The sequence below is a fragment of the Drosophila elegans genome, unplaced genomic scaffold (assembly GCF_018152505.1).
Source record: "Drosophila elegans isolate 14027-0461.03 unplaced genomic scaffold, ASM1815250v1 contig_476, whole genome shotgun sequence".
Classification (NCBI taxonomy): domain Eukaryota; kingdom Metazoa; phylum Arthropoda; class Insecta; order Diptera; family Drosophilidae; genus Drosophila; species Drosophila elegans.
The window spans coordinates 19,889,844-19,902,291 of NW_024545863.1; the positions used below are offsets into that span (position 1 = coordinate 19,889,844).

The 12,448-nt window shown below is 39.4% G+C and overlaps 3 protein-coding genes across 4 annotated transcripts; 2 read left to right on the top strand and 1 right to left on the bottom strand.

The window, feature by feature from the left end:
- The first annotated feature begins 1,919 nt into the window (after positions 1-1,919).
- Positions 1,920-4,196, top strand: LOC108139143 (muscle M-line assembly protein unc-89). The gene is made up of 3 exons (XM_017261759.2): positions 1,920-2,317; positions 2,372-3,934; positions 3,999-4,196. Exons 1-2 carry the CDS (start codon positions 1,972-1,974, stop codon positions 3,928-3,930), a joined length of 1,905 nt encoding a protein of 634 aa, XP_017117248.1. The 5' UTR covers positions 1,920-1,971; the 3' UTR covers positions 3,931-3,934; positions 3,999-4,196.
- Positions 4,197-4,364: 168 nt separating this feature from the next.
- Positions 4,365-5,995, bottom strand: LOC108139300 (odorant receptor 88a). The gene is made up of 4 exons (XM_017261998.2): positions 5,007-5,995; positions 4,758-4,947; positions 4,540-4,695; positions 4,365-4,482 (listed from the first exon to the last, which is right to left on the bottom strand). The coding sequence occupies exons 1-4, from the start codon at positions 5,816-5,818 to the stop codon at positions 4,435-4,437; spliced, it is 1,206 nt and encodes a 401-aa protein (XP_017117487.1). The 5' UTR covers positions 5,819-5,995; the 3' UTR covers positions 4,365-4,434.
- A 2,128-nt stretch (positions 5,996-8,123) lies between these two features.
- LOC108139298 (dynein regulatory complex subunit 6) lies at positions 8,124-11,576 on the top strand. 2 transcript variants are annotated; one of them, XM_017261995.2, is made up of 4 exons: positions 8,124-8,176; positions 8,281-8,791; positions 9,469-10,757; positions 10,830-11,576. In XM_017261995.2, exons 2-4 carry the CDS (start codon positions 8,705-8,707, stop codon positions 11,347-11,349), a joined length of 1,896 nt encoding a protein of 631 aa, XP_017117484.1. In that variant the 5' UTR covers positions 8,124-8,176; positions 8,281-8,704; the 3' UTR covers positions 11,350-11,576. The 2 variants fall into 2 exon arrangements, with proteins under 2 accessions (XP_017117484.1, XP_017117485.1); XM_017261996.2 differs by lacking the exon at positions 8,124-8,176 and adding an exon at positions 8,177-8,215.
- The last annotated feature ends 872 nt before the right edge of the window (positions 11,577-12,448 follow it).

Below are 12,448 nucleotides of genomic sequence, written 5' to 3' on the forward strand. Positions count from 1 at the left end.
TCGTTGTAGCATTAGTCAAATGTTTAATGCGCCAGTGGAACTACGCACACTTAATTCATTTTATACAAAATAAATCAAAGTTTAATATCAGTTTATTTATAAAAATAATGATAATATTTATAAGTTGTTAATAATAGGGAGCTTCCTCTGCATCATCGATTACTCGATTGACGCATCGTCAGCCATGTTACTTTTATTCAACCTTGCTTCGCAATCGGTCACAACCAAAAGTACATATTTTGCTAATATATACATTTCAACACTCTGCAGCTAGATGTTAAATAATTACGGATGGATTTTTAACCGCAAGTGCCATTGCGGTCCCCGAACAGAGAACTTTACTCATATGAGTAATACGCATTCGGTGAAGAACCACGGATTTTTAGTTTCCCGGAAGTGCACCGGAAATACGCAAACAAAAGTATCGAGGTTAAATATACTCAAAAACTACGGCACACTTATTTGGCACAAATGCAACTGCGATTCAGAGCTTTTTATAGTAAATCAACTATATAATTTCGGGACCATCATAAACTGCATGTGCACCTGTAGCCGAACAATTCCGTCCCCAAATTTGTATATGGGAACGGAAAATTCTTCAACATTTGAGATTGCCGGCCGGAGAACAACCCCACCCCTGGTCACCACTGTACAGTTAGGAGGATCTAATGGAACGAACCATGATATGTGTAATTTGGGGCGACCACGGAACTTAAACCGGTTTACCACGGAACATCTAGGAGGATCAGCTCGGATGTCCCTCTCAAAACTGCTGGGATCACCGACCTCGGGAGTAGAGCTAACCCAAACCGGTCCTGCCCAAGATTCTTATCCTGAACTCAATCGTAAGAGCAAGAAAATAGCTAATATAGGCAACCTTGACGGATCCCAAAAAGACACCTCTAATCAAGAAAATTCGTTTTTACCGAACCCCAAGCTGTCGAGAACTTCACAGGGTTTGATATTATCCAACGCAAACTTCGTTCCGCGGTTTACAAGCACTCCCTTACCAGATGAAACTCCGGCAAGCTTACGAAAGAGGACCGCAGATCCGTGTTCATCCCAAGCCACATTACTTAAACAACCAAAACGGCAGGTAAATTAAATAAAATCTAATAAATAGCATCAATAATAAAAAATAATGTTTAATCCTCAGAAGTCCGAGTCTTTTTCGAAGCCGCTGGAAAATAGAAATAATATTAAAAAATCTATTTTGCTGCCCAAACCGGAGTCAACAAAACAGCAGCAGACAACCATAACAGGGCCCACGGTATTACCTGTCAAAGCCGAAAAGATGGAATCCCCGATCAAGACTATAAATCCTCAGTTATCGTTAGTATCACCTTATTACAAACCAGCAAAGTTACCAAAATGGTTGCTACCCAAGCCGCAGCATCCAAGATCTGTGCTGAAGCCAACTATATATTTTAAAAATGCCATCACGGTGCCCCCACATAAAAGTTGGCCAAAAGTTCCTATACAGACGAATCCATCCAAACATACTGAAGTTGATAGCTCAGAAAGTAATATATAAAAAATAACCTACGGATTTTAGCTTTCTAAATTGAAAAAATATTAGTATTTAATACGAAAAATATGGGACTTAAATTCCTTAAGAAAACCAATTAAATACCCTAATGAATACTTTTTAAACCTAAAAAAGAAAAATGTGGACCCCGAATAAAATTAAAATTGTTTCCATTGAAGAAACTTTATTTTGACAATGTTAATGGCTGAGACAGCTGTTTAGAAAACAATTTTATAGAATAAATTAAATTATTTCGTATCTCTTTAAAATACAAGTTTTTTTTGGTTATTTTTAAAATTACACAACACTATTGCGACTTGGAATTTTCGAACACCTCTGCTTGGTTCGCACGGAGTGGCAACTCTGGCAGTAATCGAAATCGAAACTTACAGCGTGCCTATTGGTAGGAATTATATAGGATGCGCAATTAATTAAGTTCAAACATGTTCAAGAAAATCTCCAACCATGGAAAAATAATCGATCGCAGGTGCCACTGCAAAGGACATCTTGGAAATGATCTGCAGTTGATGAGCACGGACTCCGTGACGAATTACGGAATAATGACCACGCGCAAGTGCACGGGCGAACTAAATCCACAAACTGTGAAGATAAAAACTTTAATTAATCGTGGAACTTTGGTGCTGCACAAATGTCACTGCAACTCGCAACTGCTGCAGATCATCGATTTAATAAACTACGGAATCGTGGTTAACTGTGTGAGCCACTGCAAGTTGGTTAAGGAAGAAGCCCCCAAACCCAATGGAGCCCCCGAAAATACGGTTAAAATCGGTGAGTATTAAAACTACAGCGACAATCAATTGATTTACAACTCCGGGTCCTCAGGTCCTTTGGAAGTAATTTTGACTTGTAAGCCAAAAGTCATGGAGGTGCCCCCCATTAAACAACTAAATACTCCAAACAGTATTAAACTTAATACCCCAAGAGAACTTACACAACCCAAGGAAAAAAAGTTTGGAGCGATAAACACTATAATAAAAAAACCAGTGGAATCGTCTCTTGCAATGGGTGTTTCGCTAAATCAGCTGGATTTAAATAAACCAAAACAACTGGTATATCGTGCAGTGGAAACCTTGAAACTACCGGCAAATAAACCACAACAGAACAATTTATTGACACCAATCAATCCACGAAAACGATCAATTCAAACCCTACAGGCTGTAACCACAGAGCGCCCGGAAAAATCGGTCAGCCAAGATTTAAAGTCCTCAAACAAACCGTATAAAAAACCAATGGAAACCACGGTTAGTCCGCCTAAAAAGCTTCTTAAAACTCGTTCCCCACAGGACCCACATCCACTTCAAACTCCAAACAGTCAAATTTATGCGCCTGTAGCACTTACAAATATGGAAACAAATATATTCACATCAAACAATATAATTAAAAGCGGAGTGGCATCGACCTCAAAACTGGGTGTTTCGCTAAATCAGCAGAATGACCCAAAAACGCCATTAAAACTACCGGATGGTAAACCAAAAACGAAAGATCCGCTACAACGTCCAATGGAAAATCCTCAAAATCAAAAAATTGTAACCACAAAGCGTCCGGGAAAATCTGTCAGCCAAGATTTAAATTCCTCAAACAATTTATTAAAGCGCCCGATGCAAACCGCCGGTAATCCGACTAAAAAGTTTTGTTCAACTCGTTCCCCACAGGTTCCACATCCACTTCAAACTCCAAATAGTCTGGCTAATGCGCCAAGAGAAATCACAAAAACCCCCAAAAAAAATGTAATCACTCCAAACGCTATTATAAAAAGTGAAGTAGAATCATCGAAAAGACTGGGTGATTCGCCAAATCAGAAGGTTTTAATCACTAAGAAAACCATACAGATTGATTTTGTTTCAGAAAACAAATCAATAAAACGTGTAATGGAGTTCACTGCAATCCTGAAAAATCCACAAAACCAACTAGTTGCATCCAAAGAGCACCAAGAAAAGTCAGTCAGCAAAGACTTAATTTCCTCAAACAATCAGTTGAAGCGCGCAATGGAAATAGCGGTTAATTTGCCAAAAAATCATCGTTCGACTGGATCTCAACAGGATTTACGACCATCTACTGTGGGGGACAATCCAGTCCAGAATCCAGGTCCACTTCAAATGTGCAGTCTTTGCGCGAAGGGATTGCAGGAACATTTCAAAAATTTCCGATTCGCAGGCAGAATTCGGTGCACTTTCTGCTTAAACGCTAAACCAAACAAAACTGAACTCAAGAAGCACATGGACACCTGCCAGCAGGAGGAAAAGCCCTACAAGTGTACGGCATGTCCATTTAAATCCAACAAAAAATCGAGTCTTATTGGTCACCAAGGAACTTGCTTTCACCGAAGAGCCACCAAAGATTATCTAAATCAATGCTTGGCAGGAAATCATTGCAGTAACTAAAAAGGTAAATTTAATTTCTAGGATCTCTGCATTGTTCTGTATTAATAATTTAATTTACTCATTTTCAGACTTTGGTCTTCTGAACCATCGATTTGGTTTCATTCGAACTTTAAACGCTTATATAAAGATTAAGCGTAAATAAGTTCATAATTTACTTTACTTTGATAATTTTATCTATAAAATTGTCCCAAATAATTTTCCTCATGATAAGATTTTTGGTATTTCCCTTACCTGTCATAACCAAGAAGATCAAATTTGAAAAAATATTTTTGGCACTGAGCCTTATTAACCAGTTATTGTTTTTCATTTAAGAAAACGAACTCCTTTAACTTTTAATTTCTGTGAAACATGATTCTTTATTTAACGTGAATACTATATTTATAACAAAAAAGTGTTACAATAATAAAAAAAAGCTGCCTAAATAACTAAAAGGCATTTAAGCTTTATATTTAAAATCCATTGTTTTAAAAAGTTGAATATATATTTATATTATCGAGTGTGCATCTAATGGGATTTTAGGAAAGTCAAGAGTCGATAGGCAAGCTGCATGATCTGTAAATAAATAAAATGTACTAGTAAATAGATCGATCTCATTTCCACTTCGCTCACTTCGGTAAAGTGTACCATGTTCACTTCAATAAGGCCAAATGCCCCCAGTTTCTGAGTGCGCTGGCAATATTGCAACCAGAGCAGATAGAACTTTCTGTACCGCCGGCTGCCCATGTACCATTCCTGGCACTTTAGCGCCGACTCCAGTCCCTCCGACTAAGAAACACAATTAATTAAATATAAATGGATCTGCTAGGGACTTAACCATTTTGGCTCACCGCCTCCTCCAGCTGCGTGCCGCGTAGACAGATCTCAAACGTGAAGCCCACCAAGACGCAAGTGGGCAGTATGTATCGGACCATGGTCAATATATCCAACGTCTCCGACAACACGAAGAGGTAGAAGCAGAGGGACCCGGCGCCCAAAAAGTTGCTTACGAGGAAAGCAACCTTAAAAATTTCATTGTATCTGTATTTCAAACAGGGAAGAGGTAATAAATATAATTACAATTAAAAAGCAAAACGTACTTGCCGCAAAGGCCATTAAGAAGCTGCTGCCTCCGAACTAATAACCTGAGTTCCTTAAAAAATTGCACCTCGTTGGTCAAACTCTGGCGGGGATCAAGCTCCGAAATCTGCCGTGCAAGATGGACAAGGTGCATGATTAGGTGTGCATGCATCACGTTGAACAGGTTATCGAAGGTGACGAAGAAGGAGACGCCGCAAGTCGTGCACATCACGTCAACAAAACAGACCAGAAAATACAAATTTGGATCATTTCGTACACCAAATGGCATCCAGCCTCCAAGAATTTGTTCGTGCTGGGCGACGGGTGATCCTTTTCCCTCGTGAGTCAGAAGGAAAAGTGCCACCGGCATCAGGCAGAACAGTGGACCACCAACATGGGCGTAGATCCTGATAAATCGAAAGCGCTTCCGAAAGCTCTGGTATGCCTTATCCATCTGCATGTCCAACTGGCTGGCTAAATCTAGTGGGCACTCGCGGTCCAAGTCATTAACAAACTCAACAATATCCTTTCGTTTCAGAAAAAGCATCAGTCCTCGGATGGAGAAGTAGACGGTGATGCTAAAAACGGGCGGATTCTGATTGGAAGGTTTGCCCAAGCACAAATGCACAAGGATACCCCAAAAGTTGAAGCCAAAGAACAAGATATTGCAGACTGCCGACCACCAAAAAGCCCTATTGGGGGCGTTCACCATGCTGTCATCTTCTGGATTCCTCTGCCAGTGAAAGTGTACCATCTGAGCAATCTTTTGAAACCATTGAGGCTGCAAGAAGTCCTCCATCCGGTATGGTTTCCTTATTTCCGTGGTCTTCATAGTGACGTTAACTTACTCAACTCCGTTTTGTGAATTTAGTGCGGCTGGACTTCTTATATATGGCAAAAAGAAACACTGGATAATTACGACTGTAATTGTTGGGATCCTGACAGCTTGGATTCTTAATTGCTGGTTTTATGATCGCCTTGGATTGGTTACAGGCGAACATCTACTAACAGGCATGTATGTACACCATACTATATATACTAAAGAAGATATTTACCTTAAGAATAGTAAAAGTTTTTTAAGAAATTGGATTTTTACCTTCTTTATTTCTCAAATTAATAACAAAAAATATTTTTAATTTGCAAAACAAATGTTTGTGTATAATAAGCCAAAATTGTGCAATGCTGTACGAAACGCAATTAAATATTCTTCTGAATACTCTTTAATCCCTTAATTATAACATACAAAGGTCTGCAGATTAAAAATAAAATTTTTTGCGCTTTCGAAGAAATTTTTTTAAATCAAATATATTATCTTTGATGGCACATTTGAAAAATGGTTCCATTGTTCAACCTCGAGACTTTTTGAATAATACAAATAAAACAAAATGGTATATACAATTGTATCGGGTTAAAAAATTTAAACTGTCGCCAAGCATACAATTGTCGTATAACCCGGAACATGTCGGTAATGAAACATACATATGTCTGGAATTTTAAGTCAGGAGCACCCAAAATTTAATGGAAAAGTATAAATGGTTTATGCTTATTTTAAAAATATCGATTTTGTGTTTCTATCTAATAAATAAGTTTAAAAAAAACTATTTAGTAAGCTTGACTGTATTTTAAAATGATTTAAAAATTGCACTGCTATAATCATGCAAGCGATTATAATTGCTTATACCTCTCAACAACACGACCAAATTATAGGTTGTGATTGATTGATGCAAAGGAATAATTATTAAGCAAGTGTTGACTTAATTACAGAAAAAATTTTCCTATTTTTTTTTAACACTCTTGTGGAGAAAGGCACACGTTCCATTTTAGCTTTCTAGGTCATCTAGACTCTTAGGTTTATCCGTTTTTCAAAAATGTGTATAATATGTTGATACCATAATTTCTTTCTTCGTATCCAAAATTTTTGTATAACCAAATCAGAAAACCCATCGCAAAATAATTTATTTTGAAGTGCAATTTTGAAATCTTGGACATAAATATGAAAATTCGACTGTACCTTGAAAAGGCCAATTGTTGTGCACAGTGAATACCCCTTGTCTATATTCCGTAATAATCGTAGCTGCCTGCACTGCCCAAAACGGGGGTGAGTTTTATGTAGCACTTACCGGAACATAATTTCCACTTAACGCTCTCTTTTTTTTAACACTCTTGTGGAGAAAGGCACACGTTCCATTTTAGCTATCTAGGTCATCTAGACTCTTAGGTTTATCCGTTTTTCAAAAATGTGTATAATATGTTGATACCATAATTTCTTTCTTCGTATCCAAAATTTTTGTATAACCAAATCAGAAAACCCATCGCAAAATAATTTATTTTGAAGTGCAATTTTGAAATCTTGGACATAAATATGAAAATTCGACTGTACCTTGAAAAGGCCAATTGTTGTGCACAGTGAATACCCCTTGTCTATATTCCGTAATAATCGTAGCTGCCTGCACTGCCCAAAACGGGGGTGAGTTTTATGTAGCACTTACCGGAACATAATTTCCACTTAACGCTCTCTTTTTTTTAACACTCTTGTGGAGAAAGGCACACGTTCCATTTTAGCTATCTAGGTCATCTAGACTCTTAGGTTTATCCGTTTTTCAAAAATGTGTATAATATGTTGATACCATAATTTCTTTCTTCGTATCCAAAATTTTTGTATAACCAAATCAGAAAACCCATCGCAAAATAATTTATTTTGAAGTGCAATTTTGAAATCTTGGACATAAATATGAAAATTCGACTGTACCTTGAAAAGGCCAATTGTTGTGCACAGTGAATACCCCTTGTCTATATTCCGTAATAATCGTAGCTGCCTGCACTGCCCAAAACGGGGGTGAGTTTTATGTAGCACTTACCGGAACATAATTTCCACTTAACGCTCTCTGGGGCTCTCTAATTTTCCTAATATTTTTCTCTCTCTCTAAAATCAAGGCCGCCCCCGTATTTGTTGTTGTTTTTTTTCGTATGTAGGTCACAAGCGGCGGCAAACATAAACAAATCGAGAGAGCAAGGGAGAAGGCCCTTGGCGAGAGCGAAATACAATAAGAGAGAGAGAGAAAGAGAGGGCATGCGTGTTAAGTGAAATTATCTACGCAGAAGTATCTGTAGCTGAATATGTATCTGCGGCCCTGGACGAGCGGTTTTCGTCATTAGATACAGATACACAGCTGTGAGAAGTTTGTTTTCCGTACGCATTTGGATTTTGTAACCCGACCAGCGGCAGCAGGTTGCTGTCGAATTGGAGACCAAAATCGCTGGAAACAATTAAAAACATCAATTTGAATATTTCAGAGTTAACGCAAGTGTTTGGACGCAGCCAAAGCCAATGGAAATTCAACCGTTTAACCGCACACAAACCGAAAACAAAGCCAATACGCAGCAAACATTTTATGAAAATGCCAAAATAATAGCACAAATTGTGCCAATCAGCGCCAAAGAATATATATTTATTGGGATAACAGAAGAGAAATATTACAACAAACAATTTAAAGTGTAAGAATATAAACAAAGTGACAATCCAGCCAAAATACATGAAAACCATAGCCAGCCAAAAGCTGTAAATCTAAAGAAATTATTGAAACACCTCCAAATAAACCACACAAATTGAGTTAAAAGGAGTAAAGAAAGGTTCGAGAAACAGCAGTTAAAAAATACTCGAACAATACATAATAAAGACAAGACTTAATCAAAGGTCAGTAATCAATAGAGTTGCTGCATGGGGAACAGTCTGATAACGAGTGGAAAACCGAGTCAGCGCCGCGAGAAGAGGCTTTTCGAGAGGCTGAGCTGCAGCTACACTCAGGTGAGTGATATTCGAAAATTTTGGAGGGCGGGGGAGAGAAAGAGGTGATGGCGGTGGTGGTGGAAAACCGCGTTTAGCCTTGGCAACGAAACTTTACCGGCTTAGAACAGGTGGCCAGGTGCATCGAACCTTCAAAGGGGAGGATCGCTGTTGCTAACTTTTCCATGGTAACTATATTTAAGTAAAAAATTTTTCAAGCAACTAGAAATGAAATAGAACTCGATCGGATTAATTTACATATTGTTAATTTTTTTTAGTTTATGGGGGAAAAATATATGGCTTCAACGGTTTTTTTGCATAAAAAAGTACATGAGATGCTTACCTATGGACAACTTTATTTTTTATAAAAATAATATTTATTTAAATATTTAACAATTCCAATTAAATTTAAATTCGGCAAAATTCACTTTCGTTCACCTGCTTGATACGGTTGCACAAAACTGGTTGAAACTTGAGATAAAGCAACATAAAAAAGTTTTAAAAATATAATTCCAACAGAAAATAGTGCAAAGAAATTAGTAGGGCTTTAAATGTGGTAGAGGGTAAAATAAAAATAATGAAGTTAACAAAATCAAATATTTGTGGAGCTTTAGATATTAACTCTTCCCATTTTCTCTCAACTAAATCTAAGTAAATGAATCTCAAATCCTGATATTGCGGAAATTGTTTCTTTGCAGACTGCCAATAGAATGGAGTTGAACGTGAATCCGCTGCTGGTTCTGGCCCGCTCCATAGCGGCACCTCCCACGCCGCCGCTAACCCCCGAAAAGTTGGAATCGAATAAAGAAGTGGGCCACCCGAAGGCGGCCATCGAACAGCTGCCTAACGAGATGTGGCTGGAGATAATGTCCTACCTGTCCTACAACGATCTGCAGCAATTGCGCCTGGTGTCCTGGCGATGCCGAGATCTGGTCCACCGTCGCCGATTCATGGAGAAGGGAAAGGTTATAGTGACGCAACACAATCTGGAGGCGATCCACAAGCATGCGAAGGCAGGAAACTGCTACTTGAGTTTCGAGCGGATCGAACTGCGAAATTTGCGCCAGTGCAGCCAGTTGGAGAAGTTCCTGCGTCTGGTGGGTCACGAGGTGAAGCATCTGCAAGTGCGCCATGCCCCTGTATTCCGGAATATTGATGGCAAGTTGCCAAACCTGAAAGTTCTGACGATTGCGACCACCAGTTCCATGGATGACCAGCACCTGAAGTCGGTGGATGGCCTGGATATGAAACAGTTCACCCACCTGGTGGGATTCGAATGCGATGGCGTGAGTCTGGACTCCTCGCTGAAGCTGCTCATGCTGCTGCAGTTGCGTCGAACGGAGAACAAGGTGCAGCTGCGGAACCTGCAATTCGAGTTCCGAAGGAACAACGAGAACGCTTTGCTCGATGTCCTGCGCGATCATGCGGACACCTTGGTGTGTGTGGACATCTTCTTCAGCTGTTCGCCGGGCATCGACACTCGGGAGTGGTGCCAGGCATTCGAAACCATGCACAACCTGCGTACTCTCAAGCTGTCCGGTAATTGCCATCTGGTCCTTCTGGAGGCCGTCTTAAGAGCCGTGCCTCAATCAGCACCAATTCGCCAGTTGGATTTAACCGGTATGCTGTCGCTCACCAACGAACTGCTGCTCTATATAGCCGACAAGTGGCAAGGCACTCTGAAGGTGCTGGATCTTATGTTCTGCGTCCAGCTCAACGCCAATTGTATTGATGCACTGCGCCAGCTGAGTGGTCAGTTGGAGGCCCTGACCATGGCCTACTGTAGAGAATTGACGGGGATGGGCTTGGTCCAGGGACTGGTCGGCAACACGAACTACGCCCTGCAGGAGCTGCATTTGGAGGAAACCATATTTCTGGATGAGAACTCGATGTGCCAACTCCTGGAAAGACTGCCCAATCTTCGGCGCCTTAGTTTGGATAATTGCCGCCAAGCGGTGACGGATCGCACCATGGCCACCATTTGCAGGTATGTGTTTCTCACTTTACGACTTATTTAAATTATTTAATGGGTAAACAACAAATTCATAAATGTTTGCAGATACCAAACGAGACTGCGAAACCTGAACATCGATTATTGCGTGAAGATTACTGATCAAGGGTTGGTTGGCTTTGGCGAGACTCCTTATCCCATTAGTCGGTTACGCGGCTTGAAGGAGCTCAACCTCCGCGGCTGTCGCAACCTTACAGATCATTCCCTAAAGATAGGTCTTAAGCTGCCCGAACTGCGTGCCCTTTCCTTGGGCTATTGCTCGCGACTCTCAGCGGAGGGTTTTGAGGCCTTGACACGGAACTGTCCATCTCTGGAAGCTCTTTGCGTCTCCAGCTGCATGGCTGTCGATGATGAGACTGTGCGGGTTATTGTGAGTAATCTGAAGCGCCTGAGGATACTCAACTTGAGCAACTGTGCCAAGCTGACGCTGCAATCGATCCATCATATCCTGACGCATGGACACAACCTAGTGGAGCTAATTGCCTGCTCCATTGACGGAATGGATCACGAGCAGGCCCAGCGGCTTTTGGAGGCGGAGAGACCGCAAATGAAGCAGGTGCTTCTATAGCAGGAGAGGTACATCCACTGACGGAGCCGGAACAGCCCCCTAAACCTCAACGATTGGGGACGACGGGACGATGATGAATTCGATGACGATGAGACCGAGATTATCGAGATTGTGGTTTAGGCGTCGCTCCTCTGGTGACAGATTGAAATGAAGATTTGCGTATAACGTACATTGATTTATCTTTAAGCAAATTAATATACGCCCTGTAAACTGTGGGCTAAACTCTAGAGGTGATATTTAGATTTTTTGTTAAACCCCTGCCGATTGCCATTTTAAGATCATCCAGAACAGAAGCCAAATATCAAAAAACAAGTGTACCTCCCAAACAAACCCATCTAAGCATTTCAGTGATTAATGATTTAACAAGCACAACAAAAACTATTTACAATTGATTTAAAAATATTGACTAAGATATCAGATTTCATTATCAGATTTTTTTATTTTAAAGGATCAAGCAATACCAATAAGCGAAGACTTTATCTTAGACTTTATTTATAAAACTAAGACCATAATGAACAACCCGAAGAGCTTGTATTTCCGTATACCTGTTAAAATCGGGATTAGCGAACTGCACAATACTATACTTCTACAAATAATATTTGGGTGTTGTTCAAGTCAATATATATGTGTAATATTAATTTTTGTATAATTTATAAAAGCTTTTATAAAATAAGCGTATACGGTTGATACAAAAATATTTAAGGAACGAGTTTGCGAAAAGAGGCTGTTGGATTAAGTCGATGTTCAAATATAACTAACTATTATCTGGCATATTTTAATCCATAGATATAAGAGCAGTTTTGAGAAATGTTTTAAATGAAATGATTGAATATAGGTATAAGGGAAGCCAGACTATCCCGATAAGACAGAATGGAACTTTTGGAATATATTCTTTTGAAGAACTTTACTTTACTTAATCAACTTTGAGACATTTAATAAATGTTGCATGTGTTATAAGATAATCGCTATATAAACGAAATAAAAAAAAATCCAAGAAAAGGATTTTTTCAGAAAGTGTGCTACATATTAATGATAATCTGCTTCTTTTGAAGAAACCCAATAAAATATTTAAAACTTAAAATAAGTATATTGTTTCCTT

Excerpts from the sequence above, each read along its gene's own strand:
- LOC108139298 (XM_017261995.2), top strand. The coding sequence starts at position 8,705 with ATGGGGAACAGTCTGATAACGAGTGGAAAACCGAGTCAGCGCCGCGAG. Across the intron at positions 8,792-9,468 it reads TGAGCTGCAGCTACACTCAG|ACTGCCAATAGAATGGAGTT; the intron begins GTGAGTGATATT and ends GTTTCTTTGCAG. Across the intron at positions 10,758-10,829 it reads ACCATGGCCACCATTTGCAG|ATACCAAACGAGACTGCGAA; the intron begins GTATGTGTTTCT and ends AAATGTTTGCAG.
- LOC108139300 (XM_017261998.2), bottom strand. The coding sequence starts at position 5,818 with ATGAAGACCACGGAAATAAGGAAACCATACCGGATGGAGGACTTCTTG. Across the intron at positions 4,948-5,006 it reads CTTAATGGCCTTTGCGGCAA|ATACAATGAAATTTTTAAGG; the intron begins GTACGTTTTGCT and ends TTTGAAATACAG. Across the intron at positions 4,696-4,757 it reads GCACGCAGCTGGAGGAGGCG|TCGGAGGGACTGGAGTCGGC; the intron begins GTGAGCCAAAAT and ends TGTGTTTCTTAG.
- LOC108139143 (XM_017261759.2), top strand. The coding sequence starts at position 1,972 with ATGTTCAAGAAAATCTCCAACCATGGAAAAATAATCGATCGCAGGTGC. Across the intron at positions 2,318-2,371 it reads CGAAAATACGGTTAAAATCG|GTCCTTTGGAAGTAATTTTG; the intron begins GTGAGTATTAAA and ends CCGGGTCCTCAG.